Source organism: Dryobates pubescens, chromosome 30 (assembly GCF_014839835.1).
Source record: "Dryobates pubescens isolate bDryPub1 chromosome 30, bDryPub1.pri, whole genome shotgun sequence".
NCBI classification, from domain to species: Eukaryota; Metazoa; Chordata; class Aves; order Piciformes; family Picidae; genus Dryobates; species Dryobates pubescens.
The window spans coordinates 102649-123644 of record NC_071641.1 but is presented as its reverse complement, the minus strand read 5'-3'; the positions used below and the strand labels follow the sequence as shown (position 1 = coordinate 123644).

The 20996-nt window shown below is 42.5% G+C and overlaps 1 protein-coding gene across 1 annotated transcript; it reads right to left on the bottom strand.

The window, feature by feature from the left end:
- Nucleotides 1-5029: 5029 nt before the first annotated feature.
- On the bottom strand, nt 5030-13217 carry LOC104305258 (protein NDNF). The gene is made up of 4 exons (XM_009906089.2): nt 13011-13217; nt 10708-10897; nt 7567-7700; nt 5030-6573 (listed from the first exon to the last, which is right to left on the bottom strand). The coding sequence occupies exons 1-4, from the start codon at nt 13066-13068 to the stop codon at nt 5222-5224; spliced, it is 1734 nt and encodes a 577-aa protein (XP_009904391.2). The 5' UTR covers nt 13069-13217; the 3' UTR covers nt 5030-5221.
- Between the last annotated feature and the right edge of the window lie 7779 nt (nt 13218-20996).

The following is a 20996-nucleotide window of genomic DNA, read 5'->3' as shown; positions in this document are numbered from 1 at the left end:
TATGCAGTCTTCCAGGAACGGCTCTCAGTCCCTGTAAGTAAATCCCCAGTCTCTCAGAGAGCCCCTAAAATCGGTGCCCAAATTCCCTGAAGACTAAACCTGTGCCAAACAGATCTGTTACCCATGTCCCCTAGTATTGGTAGAACATCCAGATCTGGTGTGTGTCAAGTCACCGCAGTGTTATTAGTGAGACAGGGAAGTAATCATCCAGAGAACTTTGTTGTTCCTTGGCTGTCACTTTTTATGCACTTCAATTTTAAATTAAAAGCTACCAAACTTGGAACACTTCACACAGACTAGAAGAAAATAACATGTAAGCTCCTTGGATTTTTCTTCTATTTCTTCTGCCTTAATAATCTTATCAGTAAGATGTTTGGCTTGTCAGACTTGCTACAATATTTGTTCCTGATAAACTTTATCAAGTAAGGTCCTTCCACTTCTCTCGCAGCTGGATACTGCCCTCTTGTGCTCTCAGGCCTGGCAGCAGCACAGCAGCTCATGTACTGCCTGGGATGCTCGACCTTCTGGTAGCCCTGGCTGCTGGAACAACATCCGTTGAGCTGAGCTCATTGTTGAGTTGCAGCATGTTTCTCTGCAGAAGAATGTGAAGCAGGAGTGTGGCATACTTACTGTTTGCCTCTTCTAGTTAATTTATCTGCTTTTTGCAATGCTATTTCTTAATATTATTTGACAGACTTGTCCAGGAAATACCTCTTGTTTTGCAAGAAAAGCACATTTACTTGTCTGTGCTTTGTTACACCGCTGATATCTCAACCCAGCATGTGCAGAATAGGTAACACTGATGAGTAAATCATGCATCTTTTGTTCATCTTTATCCCCAAAGATACAACAATCTGTTTTGTTTTGGTTTGTGTGGGTTTGTTATTTTGCTGAATGAATGTTCAGCTACCAAGTCATCCATTTTTCTCTAAATGCCAGAGCGCTTCAGTTGCTTTAACAGTACCTTAAAGCCTTTGACATTTTGGGGTCACTGGTTTGGACTTGCTGTCAGTGCTAATATTATTTGACTTCCAAGATTAGATTTTAAGCCAAAGCTACATGTGGCCAGGATGTTTAACTGCAGTGTTCATGGTTCATAAATTCCACCCACCAAACCCCAACAACTAAGCCCAAAACTGGAGTGTTTGGTATACATGTAAAAAAGCACATCATCTCTGTATCATTCAAAGTAATTAGTGAGCAACATTTCAATCCAGCACCTGAGGCAAAAAAAAGCAAGACTGTCTCTAACACATTGCTTAAACTACAAGCAAGTCTTTGGAGTGGGAAGGCATTATCCGGAATAACCATGCAAACATACAAAGATGAAATTGAAAACAAAACAAACCCAAACAAAAAAACCCAAACAAAACCCCACACAGAACCCCAACTTGCTCTGAGCTGTGCATGCACCTCTGAATGTGGGCAGATAGGGAACAATTTCTAAAAGAACATGACATCCACTTTGAAGGGTATTTACATTTGTGATGAAAGTCTAAGGGGAATAAATAAATAGATTAAGTGGGAAAAGGAATAACAAAATAGATTATTCCTCATGTCAGTCAAATATTAACTCATAAATATCATGAGTTCTTGAACTCGATGTCAGAAACCTCTACACTGCTTTTAGGTAGCAGTAGTTTTCAAAGTTTTCTTCCATTACTTGCCTTATCTGTTTCTGATCTACCTGACCCCAAATTCCCACGTGGAGGAGTGGCTTAGCAATGGGAGCAATTCTGTAAATAGTGCTGGGAAGAGATGCATAGCCTCAGACTTTGTCAGCTGTGGCAGGACTTGAGATGTGGTTGTGGAAGCACGCAAAAACTTGGATCCACCACTGAACACAAGGAAAACTGCTTTGGCCTGATAGCAATGTAGAGGACTTCCTTTAAGTGATCCACAAAAGCAGAACATTGCTTGTGAAATGTTCTCCATGAAGACATCTGTCTGCATTTCCTATGTGACTCAGGTTCAGTAGGGATGGGGAACAGATGGGAAGATCTGATGACAGCTTAAGACAGGCTGGCTCAAAGGAATTCAGCTTCCTTGGAAATTCAACAAGAAAAACTGCAGAAAGCATAAAGAAAAGCAAGGAGATAAATGTGATAAATGAGAAATGTTTATCGGCAGACTGCAGCAGGCAAGCGCTAGTCCAATGGGAGGGAAAGAAGGCAGAAAGATGCCAAACAGCATTGCAAGAGGACTTCTGAGTGCTGAAGATGGGCAGCTGTGCACATCAGCCATTGGTAGAGGCAGAAAGAGCTCCAATGGTGTAATGCAGCACTTGTGGTTTAGTTGTGGTTAAATCTGAAATTTCACTCCCAGGACAGCAGTGAGAGAAATGACACTCAAAACCTGGTCCACCCAAAGGTTGTTCTGCAAGCAGGGTATGGGCATGAGTGAACTGAGGACAGATCTGTGGTCTGGTGCACATAAGCAAAATTACAGTGGAAAGATCGGTGGAGAGGAATATTCCCTGTGGCTCCTAGGGTCTGTATCACAGACCATGGCTGGCTGCATGCATAAGCAAAGTGGGCTGCTACCTGGAGGGCAGGTTGCCTGCTCGGCTCAGATTAAAGACAATGGATTTTGACAGAATAACACGTTCCTCTCTATAGCTAAGTTCTTTCTCCCATGTGCAGGGGCCTTTGATTATGGAGGGACTGCTCCTCCTGTGAGCAAAAGGCTAGTATCAACCTTCCCCCTGCAGCAACAGTAGTCACTACTCTGAGTCACTGCCTGGGCTGCAGAAGGAGTCAGTTGTGGTCTTAAGAGCTCCACAATGGTCTCTGCCTCGGTCAGTCCTCTGCATGTGGCAATTGCCAGGGAGAGGTGGAGTGAAGAAGAAGTGATGAAACCAGGAGGAGGAGAATCTCTTGGCTCTTCTTGAGCCTTGAAATATCTCCTGATCTCCAAACCTACACTTTCTTCCCTTCGGGTTCTGATTAACTGTCGGTGCTGCACCAGGCCTTTGCTCAGCTCTCCTTCTGTCTCTTTGTCAGGCCTCCTTGCTGAAGCTCTAAACCAAGGTTTTGGGGAGAAGTCTAAAGCCATTTCTGTTGTGTAAGACAGTCATCAGTAGAGGGACTGGCATCAGGCAATGTGCCAATGTAGCTCTTCTTCCAAGTGGCATTTGTGTGCAGTGAGCAAAAGCACTGCAAGGGGTAGATTTAGATTGGATGTTAGGAACAAGTTCTTTATTGTGAGAGTGGTGGAACACTAGAACAGGTTGCCCAGGGAGGTGGTGGAGGCCCCATCCGTGGAGATATTTAAGGTCAGGCTCAACAAGGCTCTGAGCAACCTGATCTAGTGGAAGATGTTTTGCTTACTGCAGGGGAGTTGGACTAGATGACCTTTAGAGGTCCATTCCAACCCAGTGTGTTCTATGGTTCTATAATGGGCTGAGCCCAGTGGATTAAGAGTATATTGTATCTGCAGTTAAAGAGATCTTCCTGTTATTCCTCTATGGGTATTAATGGTTTTTATTGCAGTCATTTGTATGGTATCTAAGTGAAGTTCATCCAGATTATAAATGCCTCCAAATGAGGAGGAAGGCAGAGGAAAGCAGTAAGTTTTCCCAGCAGAGATGACCTCTGTTGCTCTTTGAGCTCAGACTATTTTTGGCAGGAGAAAATGAAGAGATAGCTTGCCTTAGAAAGAAGGCAGTGTAGCTGCCAGCCCATGTAATTAGCCAGAAGGCCCACACATTGCAGGGAGGAGGTCACAGAGCATGTGGTTCCTGCGCTGGCACTGGTCAATCCAGAAGAGCGCCTGCAGGAAGGTACAGCTTAGCCAAAGCCCACACAGTGCAGCTGATCCCATGTGAGGGCAAACCCCTTTCTTCTAGGACTAATGAGTCTGCTAATGTACAGCCTGCACACTGCAGGGTGCACAAAACTATGCAATCTTTGGATTGGGAAACACAGAATCCTTTGTGAATGCACAGAGGACCTCTTCACTCCTTACTGAGTGCCTCCAAGCTTGCTTGCAGGTAATAATTATTCAGAATAAACTAGAACCCGAATGGCCCTGAATGACAGGCAACCTCCTGAAATATACAGGAATGGAATTAATCATTGATATCTCTGCTTACTGTAGTCGTAGAGGGAAAATAATTACAGCAGGTAAGATTTCTCAGTCAAACTCTGGGTCAGTGAACCTGTCATATCTCTTTATATGTATTTTCTTCTGATAGTTGAGGCTGAGTGTGAGGGGATAATTATGAATACTTTTTAAAAACTTTAATGTGTCTCTTGGCATCTAAGGAAGGTAATCAAGTAAAGAAGACCACACAAAAAAAAGTTTGTCAGGATTTTTGCTACAAATATTTTCTATTTAATAGAAACCACATATAATTTTTCCTAAAGCAATGCATTCATTGATACAGGCTGGGTTAAGGATGTCAAGAGCGAGTATATTACACTCGGGAGTTACACAGTGACAGACAAAGGCTTGATATCAGAGGCTGTAGATAAAAACCTCCTTTCCATGGCAAGATTCCTTACTTGCTGCTTTTCTCAATGGGAAGCAGCACAGCAGAGTATTAGTATACTCCCCAGAAGAGCTGCATCCAGAGCCAATTCCATTTTGTCCACCTCTAACCAAGCACAGTTTTTCTATGGAAATGAAGGCAAAGCAAACAAGCAGGAAATAGGGGAAGATATGTCAGCCTACCTCACTCAAAATTATGGAGCTTTACATCAGTTCTGTTGCCTTTTAAAATGTTTTTATCCACATCCCTGTGTGAGCAGCAGGGAAGTTCATTTTCTCAAGAGTAGCCTGACTCGTGGGGTCTCTCAGTTCCTTATTAGCTGATGGAGTTATACAAAGTGGAAAACTCTCTGAGACTTTAAAATAATGATATGTGTTTCTAAAGAGGCCTTTTCCATCGCTTCTGTGTTGGATTTCAGAAGCACTTTAGGTAACCAATCTATTTCCCATGGGTGTCATTGTGGGTATTTTATTTCCATGTGCACGGATTTGTTCCACAGATCTGGTTTTGATTTCTGAATGAGACAGCTGAGGGGGAAAAAAAATACAGGAGAGAAGATGCAAAAATAAATGTAATCATCTAAAAAACTAAGATGTTTCCTCCACAGAATCTCAGAACTGAAACTTTTTGTGTACCAGCATGTTTTAAACTGCACAGGCTATGGCATGGGCTGGCAGAGGTTTTGATAAGTCTTCATTCACTCACTTCAAAACATTTCTTTAAAAACCTTCAACATTTTTTTCTGGTCTTCACAACTTTGCTGTGATATCTGATAGGGATGCCAGATGGCCCAAAGAGATAAACATCAAACAAGTAAAGTGTCCCTGCATCCAACCCTCTGATGGTCTCAGTGGTGACAGCTCGCTGGACGTTTACATCATAGAAATCCTTGCAAAGCACTTTCTCTGACTTGTGCCGAGATTCAGGTCCAGAGCATCTGTCCACACTCTGAAGTTCCATCCAGACCTGGTCTTCTTCAATCCTTTTCTTGTATACACAGTACTTGCTCTTCTCTTGTGTTCCTAGCCAGGCAATGGTGACAGAGTTGCAGGTCCTCAGTTTACTGAAGGACTTGATTTTTAAGCTCTCTGGAAGAAGTGGGAATAAGGGCTTGTGGAAGTAGGGGGAAACCTGTACTTTTACTGAAGAGTTAGATTGTTCTGTGGACCTCAGCTGCACCGCATATGTATCCAGTAGCTTTCCCTTCAATGAGAAGTATCTCAGTCCTGAGATGTTTTCCAAAGCCACTGTTTTACCATTCTTTGTTATGTGAAGCTGTACTTGGCCTTGACACAGCTGGAAGCTGAACTGTATTTTCTTGTGCTTCGCCTGGTACTGCAGATTGTAGAATTTTTGGTTTTTCCCATCCAAGACAACCTGAATCACTTTCCCATCTTTCAGCTCCATCACCTTAGGCACAGGTTCTTCCAGGGTCCTTGCAAATGTCCCAGTGTAAGCAGCACTGGCATTTGTGAGGAGATTGACAACAAAAACATCGAAGTAATATTGAGTGCTGGGACTGAGATTGGGCACTGTGTAAGTGTTCTTGGTACCCATGCATATCTGCCTGACTTCACCACTACTCACTTTATTGATGATACTCAGTTCACTGTTGGACAATATCATTACCTGCTGCGGTTCAAGAAGGTATGGAGAGAGAGACAAAGCTAGTGCAGGTGGCAGTTTCATTCCGGAGGATCTGATTGCTGTCTCAGCAGCACATAAGCTCTTGTAGTTGTGCTTTTCATTAACTAGAAGACAGTAATGGATGTTTTCTCTATGTTGTAAGACAGAGGGACTGTTTTTCCAAGTCAGAGTCACTGTTGTATGCCCAATGCCAATAACATCTATGCGTGGATCCATTGGAAGCTCGGGGTAGAGGTGCCCGGATGTTGTGTCAGTAGTTAAGTAGACCGTGATGTGTGTGTCTCGCTCGGTGGATAAGAACTCTAGCACGTAAAGGGCAGAATGAGAAGACATACCCATGTAAGTCTCAACAGAATTTCCCTTATAATTAAAAATGGTGGACACCATGGTTGGAGACCTCTGAGATTTTGAGACCTCTTGTGTATCATGATCACCTGCAGGCAAAAAGCAGACTTGTAACTTCTATTGTAACAGATGTGAAATAAAGCACATCACATAGGTTTTATTGTTCATATGTCAGGAAACATCCCATTTTCTTCCTGGAAACAATATTTATAACTGAAATTCTTTTTGCTACTGGCAATGTATTGAAATAAAAATTGAGTAGGTTTTATTTTAGCAGTTCAGTTGTAGAATTGAGTTTTCAAAAAGGCTGTAATTATAAACCCACAACTTCTGAAAGCTTGACTTGTGTAGTGTCTGATGTCCCAGCAATTTTCTTTGTCCGGTTGCTGTCTTTTTGAGTACTCTTCTTCAAGGATACTCATACTTTCTATGAAAGGAGTCATCTTTGGTTTAGTTTTGTGCCATTGTCTCCTATGAAGAGGAAAAATTTACCACTTCAAAGGAACATTACTTGAACTCCTCAGTTCAGTGTACCTGCCTGACAGGTGAGAACTCATTAATGTCAGCTTTCAGACTTCAGTTTGAAAACTTAATTCAAAAAATCATAGTAGAGAATGGAAATTGCTCTTGGGCTAAAGGCAGCATGATGCCTGCTGCTATGGTAGATGGTATTCCTAGAAAAATTAACATCTGAGTCTTCTCCACATCACTGTGGAAGACTCCACATCACTGTGGGGAACAAAATTTAAGCCACAAAAAAAGAGCTGAGGTAGCAGAGGCAATTTTGGGCAACTCCAAACACCTTATGAAGCTGATCCTGAAGACTCAGAGCTGTCTACAGGTATGAACCATTGTTACAGAGTTTTTCTCAGGTAATCCTTAATTTACTTGAGTTGGTGATAATATCCCATGATCTCCCATGTTTAATGCATGGAAACAGGGATTTCTTCTTCAGCCCATGGCAGTTTACAGCCAACGGAAGCATGGGTTGATAAAGCTTGTGGGGAATTTCCTGTAACACAACTCCTTATGAATAAATTAGGCTTGCTTTGTCTTTGCTTAGGCAAAGTTGAAGGTCTTACCTCGTGCTGCTTTTCCAAGGAAACTTGCTAAAGCCTTGTATGCAAGTATGCTCCACTCAATGGGAACATCACAGGGGGTCACTGTTACTGTGAAAGGTGCAAGGGCTCTGCCTTCCTCCAAAACAAAGTAGTACCTGTAAATGTGGTTTAACCAGAAAGAAAGTGTCAGGAAATGCAGGCCTGCCTGAGAATTCTAATAATCAGCTGTTCTGATGTGTATCACTCCATTGTGGGTAGAAGTGACTGTTGCTTTTTGAGGTGCATCAACTCAAAGGGATGGTCAATGTCTGAAATCTTCAGCTGTGGGAAGAATGTGTGCTGTATGTTTTTCTAGTCCACAAGTATTTGCTGGAAATTTTATCTGCTTACCATGGACACTGAATTTCAATGCACTTCAGGTGAATCATATAACCATAGAATGGTTTGGATTGGAAGGGACCTCCAAAGGTCATCTAGTCCAACTCCCCTACAGTCAGGAAGATCCTCCGCTAGATCAGGTTGCTCAGAGCCTTGTTGAGCCATACCTGAACATCTCCAGAGATGGGGCCTCAACCACCTCCCTGGGCAGCCAGTTGCAGTGTTCTACCCACCCTCATGGGAAAGAACTTGTTCCTAACATCCAATCTAAATCTGATCTTCTCTAATTTCAAACTACTGCCCCTTGCTCTGTTACTCCAGCCCTTTGTGAACAGTCCCTCTGCAGCCTTGTTGTAGGCCCCCTTCAGATAAGGGAAGCTCACTATTAGGTTTCCCTCCAGCCTTCTCTACTCCAGGCTCAAAAATCCCAGATCCCTCAGCTTGTTCTTGTAGCAAAGGTGTTCCAGCACCCCTTCCCCCCGCCCTCCCAGTCATCTTCATGGCCTTTCTCTGGACCTGCTCCATCAGGTCCATTTCTTTCCTGTGTTGAGGGCTCCAGAGCTGGATGCAGTACTCCAAGTGAGGTCTCACCAGAGCAAAGTGGCAGAATCACCTCTCTTGATCTGCTGGCCATGCTTCTTTTGATGCAGCTCAGGATGACATTTGCCTTCTGAGCTGCAAGAGCACACTGTTGGCACATGTCCCGCTTCTCATTCACCAGTACCCCCAAGTCCTTTTCTGCAAGCATGCTCTCAATTCCATCATCCCCTAGCCTATACTGATATCCAGGATATCTAGAATATTATCTCTTAGTACTTACCTGGTTATTTTGAGTGATGGATGTGATTTAACTTCTAGATTACCACCTATTGGCTAACTCTAGGGAATTTGGTATGCTTTTTGTCAAAATTTCCTGACTGGAGTTCAGTGAAAGGTCTTGGAGCCTATACCTCATATATGCTTGCATACCTAGGTTTCCCTGGATATCAGATGAAGCAGATGTAATTGAATGGTTTTAGCTAGTCTTGGACGTTGTCAAATGGCAATGGCAGTTTCATCCAGGTCAAATCTGACCTACTTGCCTTCATTACAGAAGTTGCTGTGAGTGAGCAGTACAAAGCAACATCAGTCTACTTGGTCAAGCTTTGATTATTTCTCTTCTTTTGGTACATACAGCCACAGGAATATTTAGATTTGGGTCACTCACTCTGCAGTTAAGTAAAGGCAATTCAAGGGGTTTTGTGTTCACTACGAAGAAGTGCTGGACTGTGTCCAGAGAAGGGCCATGAGGATGATCAGAGGGCTGGAGCACCTCTCCCTATGAGGGCAGACAGAGAGAGTTAGGGCTATTCAGTCTGGAGAAGAGAAGGCTCTGAGGAGACCTTATTGTGGCCTTCCAGTATCTGAAGGGGGCCTGTAAGAAAGCTGGTTGAGGGACTTTTTAGGGTGTCAGGTAATCAGAAGACTAGGGGGAATGGAACAGAAATAGAAACGGGTAGATTCAGATTGGATCTTAGGAAGAAGTTCTTCCCTGTGAGGATGGTGAGACCCTGAAACAGGTTGCCCAGGGAGATGGTAGAAGCCCCATCCCTGGAGGTTTTTAAGGCCAGGCTGGATGTGGCTCTGGGTAACCCGATCTAGTGTGAGGTGTCCCTGCCCATGGCAGGAAGGTTGCAACTGGATGATTTCTGAGGTCCCTTCCAAACCTAACAATTCTATGATTATGGATAGGCCATGTTAACCAAGAGGCCTGGCTTTCATTCATGATATGGCTACTGGGCCAGAGTCAAGCTTCACTGGAAGAAGTTCCACATTCTTGAGTCTAAGGCAAAAAATTGTAATGTCTGTTTCCTGTTCTGGTTACTCTGGGGTTTATAAGGTCCATACCAGATCATGCTAAACTGCCACAAGAGCATAGAGAAATTAATTTTTTTTTTTCTCTGAGTTTTCAGTACCCATTTGCCTTTAACAAGGAGAGCTCCTAGCTTTGCTCTTCTGAGCATCATCACATTACATAACATGTGTCACGTTCCAGTTTCTGTGCAGTGCATGTCAGGACTGAACCATCTGGCTCACCCTCTGCTCCATGACTGCACTGCTTGAGTGTATGTCAAAACCTGCATGTGCCCATCACTGTTCAAGTGGTGTCTGAAACCATTTGAGATCTGTCTCTTCCCAAACAAGCAGATCAGTTTTTGCTACCAAAGTGGCAATGCCAGTTGTAATATGTACACCACCTATGTATCTAGATATAGCAGAGAAGCTTTCACATCGTTTGGGGAATTAAAGAATCTGTGGAATTTCTGTGTGCACAGCACTTTTGTCCTTAGCAAACTTTAGTGACATCCAAAAAACCACTTCCAGCATACAGGACACTGGCAGAAGTTTTTCTAGTAAGTTTGTATAGATATTCTATTGATTTTTCTCTTTTGCAGTGAATGTAGGAAGGATGATGTGTCTGCAGTTCTGAAGCCAGGCTGCTTGCGTGACACAACTGTTTGCGGTTGGAACCCACCAGTTCTGTGTCAGCTTTGCTGTTCCTCTTATGAACACCCCAGAAAACTGTCTGCAATGCATACATGAATCTAACCTTCAGAGGGTCATTTCAGATTCTGGGCTATGTAAGGATACCTGAGCTTGACAGCAATGGGGTATTTCTCTGGTAATTCAACAGATACTAAGACATCTGCAGGAGCATAGCAATGCTTGGCTTGTACTGGTAGCATGCAGCTACCAGAGTCATGGGGAAATATTTGAGAACAGGTGTGACTGATTTGCTCTTACCTTTTAGGTATATCCTTCAGCAGGTGAATTGTAGTTTCCTTACCATCATCGAGTATCAGGGAGTGGTAGAAATTGAAGAGATCAGTCTTGAGCCTCTGTTGAGATCTGGTGGTAGGTGCTTTTATGGAATGACACAAGCAAGCCACCATGAGAAGATGGAGAGGCAGATAAAAGCAGAACATCTTCAGTACTGCAAAATGAGATGAGACAAGTGAACAGCAACTGCTGTCTTGGAGAAGAAAACCACTCTTTCTGTGCCTTTCCTGTTATTGGTGATAATCACAGGATGCCAGGCATTCAAACAGTGGCTATCTGCATTTTACAAAATAGTTAAAAGTTCATGGAGAAATTTTTCTCAGAAGACCTTTCTGCAAAGATTTCATGGCAGAAGCTGCTATTAGGTCTTTTATTATGGAAAAATGCAATCTGTGTAGCGCAGGTGTAATATCAAAAGGCAATCCTAGAAAACCCCTTGTGTTGCTGACAGAATGAGTGGAGAATTAAACCTGAGATATTTTTTTACTACTTCATAGGGGTGTTTTGCTATATTTCAAGGATGGGTTATTTGCAATGTAGCTATCACTTTGAAACTCACCGGAGGTCACTATATACCAAACATTGCTTCTGCTGCTCTGTCAGATATATTGTAATTCTTATTTCACCCATCATGACTATAGACATGTGGAAAGAAGAGGATCAGAATAAATTATTCAGTACACTGTATGATACTATTTGATGAGAAGTGGAAGATCCTGGATAAAAATCCCCAAATTGATACTTTGAAGATTTTAAGGTCTTTGTGTATCTGATTTGGAGGAAAGCTTTATCATTGTAGCAGCTGGATAAACGATTCTGAGATTTTGCCGTTGGCCATCCCTTTTACACCTGTATCACTTCCAGCACATGTCAGCATCTGCTGCTCATTTGAGCTTGTAATGGCTCTATTGTATGCACTCTGATAAGACTATGTATGCTAACTTGGCTCCCTTTTGCGAGATAGCTTTATTATCAGCTTTGAATCTATAAATGAAATGTACATAAATAGTCCCAAAAATCATCTCTGAAAATGCAGATGTTATTTAGTCTGTGCTGTTCACATTGCATACAGCTGCACCGATGGAAGCTCCTAACTAGGACAAAAAATTTTGTCAGTATACTACTACTGTGATACATGAGGTTATTGATTATGCTTACAACTTTTAATATCTTCTGCATCCAGTTTCACAAAGAAAGGTAAGGGCATAAAAGGGAGAAGGAAGTGCATAGACCTGCAATACAGGTGCCAGCTGTAGCTCAGGGATTTGAAAAGCAGAGGGAGCTCTGGGAGCAAGATCTCTTTTTTGAGGAAAAACTAGCTCACTGCATCTTACAAGCAACAAGGAATAAAGATTCTGGTTAAATCTGACTGTTGGCTAATGACACAAGAGAACGTAAACACAAAGCCTCCATCCTTTTTAATTTTCACTCTTTTCTGACATGATCCCTTTCCTCATGCTGCCTGCAAACGTAAAGAAGAGTTTAGGGACTTAAAAACCCCCTGCAATTCAGCAGACTTGCTCTCCATTACAATTAAAGTGACTTTATAAAAAGAACAGTTCCTTTATAGGGCACCGTATCAAACATGCACATTTAAATGTAGTATTGAATGTAGCTGTAGATTTTTATGTAAAAAACTTGTTTTCACCTGTGATTCCCAAAGTATTGCATGTCTATAGTATCAATGAGATTATCATTGAAATTAGCACTACCAAGTCATCTGAGTGTCCTACTTAACATCCTGATAAAGTTAGGATATTCTCTTGCTCTTTGTGATGCTTTTAGCACCTGGCTGAATGCAAGATTAGACAGCCATGTGAACAAGCTGATAGCATAGTTAAGATTTTTATAGCTTTCCCTCTGTGACCGAGTCACTACTTTGCTACTTTGTTATTCCTGTAGGCTAGCTATAGCTTACAGATTCAAAACATAACCCCGAGTATTTTGTTTTACCCTTGACAGTGGAATCAGTTTCTCTGTGCTTCAAAGAGGATTAAAAAAAAACAACCAAACCAAAACAAAGCAAAAAGGCAGAAGAAAAAGTCTTTCCACTGCTTAAATGACAGGATCTTGCAAACCACACTGATACCACAGCAGCTCAGTTTTTCTTGTCCAGGAAAATAAACAAACCAAGCAAGCAAGCAACCAACCTATAATCAGCTTATCCCAAAGAGAACATCATCCTAAAGGCTGATTTCACTTGATTACACAGACAGTATACTCTTAGACTTGTGGAAATACTTTAGACCAAAAAACATTCTGCTTACCTATTGTGTTCTGGCCAAACAATCCCCAGAGTACTTGCTTTCTTTGCTGAATAGGCATAAAATAAAGCAACACAGGCTTTTCAGATCTCTGTAGACAGATGAAAAACAAAACTGTGCAATCAGTTTAACAGAGCAGAACTGACTTTTCCATGTGGCTCCTAAACAGTCTTAGTAAGTAAAATGCTTGCAGTCTTTCAAGGGAGAAAAAAAAAAAAAAGCTAGAGAGTTCTGGTATTTTCTTAAATTGTATGTATTCAGAAGTTATTTTAAACTTGCATAATTTGGAAGTCTTCAAAGTCCTGATGGTTGCTTCTTCAGTGATAGAGTTCCTTCTGGAGTGCTGTGAAGCAGGTTTGTGTGAGCTGTCTCCAGACAGCAGGACTTTATTCCTGCGCAGTGTCAGCCAGACTGCTAGAGCAGCCTAATCCCAGTGGAGGCTGGCCAGAGAGCAGGTCTTTGACAGAATGCTCAGAGAGGAAAGCGGAGCGGGGGGGAATGGAAAGAACAAACACTGTTAACCCTTGTTATCCCTTAACTCAAGCTGGCCAGGGTGCACTAATCTACTGTAGAAAGCTTCTTTAGCATTAGCAGCTTGAAGGCCTTTCCATGGAGCATGTGATCTCCTTGCCCACCACACTGCAGAAGTTTCATGTAATTTCAGGTGTTTCTGGTGCATTTTTTTATGGCTCAACAGGTGCTGACTGGCTCATAGAAGGGAAGGCAGAAAAGCTGTAAGAGAGGGAATGCTCTGCATTTTTTAGGCCCACTGGAATTAGTGATCTTTTGAAGACTGTCAGGAACCTACTGAATAGAGCTGGGCAGATTTCTTGGCTTGTAGAGGCTGTGTAAGAAACAAATGCCACAACTGTATGGGCTGGGGGAGTATTTGTGGTGTGAAAGCATTGTGGCTGAGGGGGCAGGCAGGAAAAGGGTGCATGGGTAGTGGCTCACAGTGAGTGCAAAAAATTGCTCCTGCAGCTAAGGCTGCAAAGCAGTTGTAGCAAAGCCATGGTCCTGAAAAGCCCTGCTCCTGCTGAGCGAGAGCTGAGTACAGCTAGGATTCATGCCTGCATTTCTTAGCCTCTTGGCCTAAGATGTCAGGAAAGGACCCCTGTGGGGATGTTTCTCATCCACCAGCACCCCCAAGTCATTTTATTGAGAGCAGCCCTGAAGAAAAGGAGTTGGGGGTGCTGGTGGATGAAGAGCTTAACATGAGCCACCAATGCACACTTGCATAGACCTCTGAGATCATCAAGTCCAGCCTATGACCTAACACCACCACATTAACTAGACCATGTCTCTAGATGCCACATCCAATCTTTCCTTAAACACCTTCGGGGATACCGACTCCACCCCCTCCCTGGGCAGTCCATTCCTGTGTCTCATTACCCTTTCCATGAGGAAGTGCTTCCTAACATCCAACCTAAACATCCCCTGGTGCATCTTCAAGCCATGCCCTCTCCTCTTGTTACAAGTTGCCTGGGAGAAGAGCCTGACCCCCACCTTACTACAGTTTTCCTAGATGTGATGTAAGGGAAATTTCCTGTGCAAAGCTCTGACCTTGTGGGATGTGAGAGACTGCTTCTGAGGTTACTATATCAAACTTAATGGGAAAACTCCTTATTTTTATGACAGATTTTTTTTCCTCTACCAATGTAGATTCAAGGCAGCAGAAAAATATTCAAGCCCCCAGCAAGGAGTCAGTATTACAGAATCACAGATAATTGATGCCTTAGGAAACACCTACAACATTCCCTTCAAGCTATCAAAGCAATTTGGGCATGTATGGAATAAGACCTCACCCCTTAGCTAAAAGCTGCTGGTTATCTCAGTCAAGAAAGTCACGGAAAGAAGTGTCATTGTCCATCAGATGTACCATTTTAATAGGGTAATCCTGTATTTTGTGTTTTAGCTATACTGTTGCTTCTTTTATATGCCAAAGGATTAAACTCGTTTAAATAGAACTAATCCACCATGGTGGGCAAGGAGCATCTCAGTGTTTCCTGTGGTGGAGGTTCTCAAGTGCTGGTTTAACTCCTTTCACTAACAAGTTAGAGAGTGGCAGGAAATGCTGAGCGCCCAGACTTGCCCGTAACACTCCTCTGGAGGGAGGCTCTCCAGTTCAGTGCAACTCCCTTCAATCTGCCCAGGAGGTCTTTATCCTGTAGGTGCTGGTTGAATTTACAGTATTTCTCTTCCCTCTTGGGCTCTGGTGGACCCCTCTTCCTTCACATACACAGGGGAATTTGCAGACAACTGAAATTTCCACTTACGGCACGGAACAATTTTTCACAGGTATGTGATCATCCATCCTTGCTTTATTTGTCCCCATGGGCTGCATCAGTTTGCTCCAAGGAGCTTTAAGCTATAAACTGCCTTTCACAGTACTGGAAAGCAGCCTACATTGTTTTTCCTGTCCAGACTCTTCTGCAGTGGCTGGCAGAGGAGGAGTTAACCACCGACTTCTTTTTTGCCCTGCTGGAGTCACTGGCATCCCATCTGGTTCAGGCTGTCTGTAGCTCTTCCCATCCTTCTCTGGGGAAGGCACTACAATACCCAGGAATTTTAACAATCCTAAACAGATTGGGGGCCACATATGGAGAAAAATTATTAGATTAGAAGAAATCCAATCACATTTGCTGTCTGAGCCTTATATTTTTATATTTTACTTTAGAAGCAAAATCACTCTATGACATGCATGTTTCTTCAATGACAACCCTTTCCCCTCTCCTGTGTTAATAGACAGAGCAATTCCAGCCTCTGTGATATGACGCCTTCCAGTGGTTTAGCTCCCAGCACAGCTTTACAAGCATTTTCTGTGTGTAGGAGTGGGGCATGCAGGGCAGTGATGGGAACACAGGTGGTGAGGGGCAGTGTCAGATATGAGACTTAACTGAAGCCAGTATTGCACCAGACATGGAGATGTTCCTCGTGAGGAGCAGTCCTTGTGAGTCAAAAAAAGGGTGGCCAAAGGGAAACCCTCTCTATGTGGGAGATCTCTTTAAATCATCTTTTAAAACTAAAATAGAAGAAAAGAGCATGTTGACTCTTTGGACAATAGCAGTGCTACTTGGTGACAAATTTGGTAGTTGCTCCTCTAGCCTGTCATTCAAAAGATTTTAGCTTAGATTCTTGCCTCACCTGCTGTGTCTCTTTATATTAGGAAGAAGAGAGTCCCTCCTTGCAGAGCTGTGGCTAGCCAAAGGACAAAATACCAGACAGCATGACTCTTATGCCTCTCTGTCACAGGTATGAGGAAAGAAAGGACCATTATTAATGGAAATTGAATTTGTAATATGTGGTCTGTTTAGTGCTCCTGCAGATTGAAGAACAGGTGTGTTTATAATGCTGGAAAGGAGCCATGCTAGGAATTATAGATACATTATCATAATTAGAAGCAAGAATACATGTAGTAGAATGAAATAATAGAACTTCCAGTTTAAACAGGGGTATCAGACCCAGCCAGGCATCCCTGAGGAAAAACATCGTATGCAACATAGAATTCTGCAGTAAGGAGTACAGCAAGGAATTCCTCCTACTTGGGTCTCCAACCCTAGCGCCTTTGCAAAGCATGCTCTTTGTTGATGTAAAAAATTCCTCTCTTGAGACAGGAATGAGAATTTGTATGCTTAGGGATGCCACTTGTTTAACAAAACAGACATAAATGAGAGCACAGGTGGCCTCTCTCCCTCATGAATTAGTCTTGAGACTTCAAGTATGCGAGGTGTAGCTCCTCCTACATTTAAGTCAACTGTTTTCTGTTTCTGAATCATGAACCTCTTGTCCTTTCTGCACTGCTAAATAGAGTAGGGTGGGGTGAGGATCTAGCTGGGACCCAGAGTACTCTAAGTGTGCTTTTGTAGGGTGTCACAGCTGGGAAAACTTGAGTCGCTGATCTGATTTTAGGAGAGCAGATAAACAGGAGGCAAGACTGTTTTCTTAAGACTGATATTTACAAGTAGATGGATGCATGCTGAAATGAATGATCAATTAATCTGCTCCTACCTGTGGTTTGTGTAAGGGCATTTATTAATGTTATCTGAGATGCATTCTTATCTGAGATGGACTGCTGGACAGAATAGTACAGCACAGCTTGATGTTAAGAGTCCATTTAGGATTTCATTATTTATTCTTGTTATTGATCACTGGTACACCACACTGCTGCCATTCAAGTCAGAGGGTGAAAAAAAAATATCCTGACCTCCACTGAAGTCCTAAATTTCTTTGCTGTGTGTTTCTAGACAAATCAGCTTTTAGGTGACCTGATCCCAACTAAGGTCCCTATTTTGGGCAAGCCTGAGTGCACATCACAGCAGAAGTAAGGCCTTAGGTTCCCAATACTTCATTCTTCCCTTTCATTCACTTTTCTCTTAGTGCACAGGAGAGGAATAGTTGAGTGTTTCCTGGGATTCATAGAACTCCCAATGAGTTGCTGAAAGGCTTTCATTTAACTCAGTGCAAATTGATGGGCCTCCAGGAAGTTTTGGTAATAGATGAGGACAGCCAGATTGTTCCTTGTCTTCAGTTGTAATAGCTGACAATACTGGATGGGGTTTTATTAACATCATTCTGTTTATTTTTTAATAGTACTGTGAAGAACTATGACAAAATAATATCCCTAAAGGATGCAAGTTTATAAAAGTATGAACTCACCACTTCAAGCATTGATTTGCAAGGTGAATCACAGTATCATGAAACACTCAATATGTAGTAGAAACTACAAAAAGTCAACAGTTTTGCATCGCATCCCAAGAGTTAGCAGCACTTTCCAAGCATCCAGATTATTCAAGTAGGAGACAAAACACCACTGTGTGAGGGGTTAAATTAATTACAGGGCTTCTCACTTTCCTGATCTCTATGTAACTTTGGGATCTACTAGTGCAAGTAAGAGCTATGACTGTCCTCTGTGAAATTACGTAAATCCTGTTCTCCAAGTGAGAGATTTCTCTCTGTCTCTCCCTTCCTTCCCTCTCATTTCAATCAGTTTTGATACTTTTGATGAAGAAAGTATAAAAATGCCTCACTGGCAGAGTCAGAGGCTGTACAGAACCTGCTGCCACATAAAGAATGGGAAAGAGCACAAGGAGATTATGTAAACTGGATGGAGATCTTTCTTAAGCCAAGTGATCTGAAAGGGTTGCCATGTATACACGCTTCAAATAGTGTCAAAAGTGATTTTTAAATAATGAGGCTATACAGTCTCATCACATTGAGTGAGTAAAACTTAAGCAAGCATCCTGCTTACACTTTTTATGGAGACTCTCCAGAGAAGTTTCCTCCTGACAGCATGGGAGAAGAATTGTCATTGTCTTGATGCATCCATTGACATTATATTTGTTATGTCTTTATTTGCAGTGGCTGCTCTGTGGGTGGACACAGGATATCTATCTGCAGAGCTGACAATCAATAACTTTGATCAATATTCACTTCATTTTTAGAGTAGAGACACTGCATCAAGAGAAAGGGACAAGTGAGTGTGTTAGGCAGCTTGATGTGTTTTGCTATTACCTCTCTATCACTGCTGTTCTGAGGCACATACAAAAAGCCTCTGTCTTTCTGGTGACCAAACTGCTACCTTTTGTAGAGAAAGTAATCCTTTTATGGACCTGCCTAGCCTCTGCCCAGGGCTCTATTTAAGCTCAGCCCTGGGCTTTCAGCTCTGGTGAGAGCTGTTGCAGAAATGCTGGCCTCTAGCTAAGCCATGCTTGTGATTTACTCTGGTGCCTTCTACTCCAGACATGTGGGCTGGCTTAATGAAAGACCTTCCTCATCATCGTGAGGTACTGTGGGAAGGCACTTGTCCTGCCAGCCCTGTTACTGTGCCTGCCTGTCCCTTAGGAAGTAAATGGCCCATATTGCTTGCTTATCAAAGTTAAAGGACCAGCTGGGGCAACCCTTAGTGCTGAGAGTTTTATTTTTACAAATGAAAGCAGTGGAAAAGAATTGTGAAGAAGACATTAAATATTTATATGATTCCTCCTGCCCACAAACTACAGCAAGCTGAGGATGTGTGTAGCTGTTAGAGCAACACGGTTTCTGTTGCTCAAGCACTAACTGCTCTGTGATCTAGTCTGCTTCCTGCATTGGTGGAAGTGTGTTTGTGTTTGAGGTGGCTTATGGATGCTGCTTTCCACAGGAAGCTGCATGGAATTGAGATCCCCTTGCTCAATCTGTATGTTAAATCTGGCACATGCTGTTTAGGTTTCTGCACTCTGCAAGGCTCTCGTGCAGTGCCTACAAGAAGGCTTGTAGAGCAGAGCAGTGTTTACAATTGCAGCATCCTTTGCATTTGCAATCGACCAAGCACAATCCAGGAGCGCTGCACATGACTTTAGGCAGCTGTTGATGTGAAGTAGGGCAAGATTAAGACCTATAATGTATTCCAGGGCTAGGAGCTGCAACTCCCTGCATCTCAGAAGTTGTTGTCAATTTTTTGCCTGACTCCTTTGAATAATAAAAAGGAAATGTATTGTGCTTCTGGGGATTTACAGCTTCTGATTGGTGCCTGTTAAGTGCGGAATTCTAGTTTGACAACTGAGGAAAAATAGAGACATTTTAAAATACTTTAGGTTAAACAAGAAAACAAAAATCAAATATGTGTTCAACCATCATGACTACAGCTGTGTTGGGCTCTTTTCTAGCTCAAGCATAGAAAAGGTTTCCACCTCCCAGTCTGTGGAAGTAGCCTTGAATCTGCCTTTGTATCTAATTTCCGAAAGTCTTTCTGTTCAGTAGCCACCCTGCATGCACTTCATGAACCAGCTCAGCAAGTGTATGAATTCTGCTTGTTACTCTGAGCCACTGGAATTGTCCTTTACCTGTCATTCCACCCTCCCTTCAGTGGCAACACAGACCAGTTCCTGTGGGGCCCTCTTCATCCCTGTTTGGCTTTCATTGCAGCCCAAGAGCTGTTCCCATCTCTCTGAGCAGGCCTACCTACAGCAGGTCTCCAGGGTGTCTTCTGCTCCAGCAATACATTTTTTAATAGAAAATCCAAAATACAAGTGAGAGGTGGGAGATGAGTTTCATTCTCCACCGTACACTGCAATCAATTTGCTGAATGTCTCTCTCATTTGAGCCAGACAAGGATCTGTGCCCTCTGCAATGCTGAGTCCCCAGGTCCAAGTGCTAACTGGCAGTTGCAGTCCACCTGTCAGCCCTGTGCCCCTCATTCTGTGTTTACAAATGAGTCAGAGAGAAATAAAGTGTGTTTGTGGCCAATCTGAGAGCTCAAAGGGATGTGCTGTATAAGCAGGTCCCTCATGAATGATTTGCCTGGAACTAAGGGGAATATAGCAGTCATGAACAGATAAATATGCCCTTTCCAGGAAAAATTTTATTCCTTAAGAGATACAAGGGAAGTCATCCATCCCTCTTAATGTTTTAACCAAAATTTGCCTGTTTGTTAGATGTGATTTATTGTTTTACCTTGGGTCCTACAAATGGAATAGATTCGAAGGTTAAGCCCACATGAGCTCATGCTGTTCAGCTGGATGATATTAGGGATTAATCCCTTTGCATGGTACCACGTTCTGTAATACCTCTCAAGCCTGATGATTGCAGCTGTATTTTAAAAGCTTGCCTTTTTTTTCTTTTTTTAAGATAATCTGCTGGAAATATGAAGCTGGTAAAAAAAATATAAATCTCTTCTTTCCTTTGAAAAGATACAGTATTTCTTTCCATATTTAAACTTTCCTTTGAACTGGTTTGCAAAACAAGTTCAGGATCTATTGCATCCTTCCAGCGATGACTTGTAAATTCAAACCTATTATAGAGATATAACTGGTAATGTTTCCAACAGCTTCTGCAAGTAATTAAAGGTCTCCCTCACAGTTTTAATAACCTGCTTGTTTCCAGGCTACTACATAAGTCTTTTGTTCCAAGTGGTTTTTCTTTGCTTTGTGTTGTTGCCACTTAACATGGCTGGTTTCTGGAAGCCCATGAGCTGCTCTGTGTTTTTAATTGTACCTTATCAACCAGGTAATT

What these genes read in the sequence shown, in the direction of transcription:
- LOC104305258 (XM_009906089.2), bottom strand. Translation starts at nt 13,068, where the DNA reads ATGCCTATTCAGCAAAGAAAGCAAGTACTCTGGGGATTGTTTGGCCAG. An exon ending in CTGAAGGATATACCTAAAAG is followed by an intron (nt 7,701 to 10,707) that starts GTAAGAGCAAAT and finishes CCACATTTACAG; the next exon opens with GTACTACTTTGTTTTGGAGG. An exon ending in CCTTGGAAAAGCAGCACGAG is followed by an intron (nt 6,574 to 7,566) that starts GTAAGACCTTCA and finishes TTTTGCCTGCAG; the next exon opens with GTGATCATGATACACAAGAG.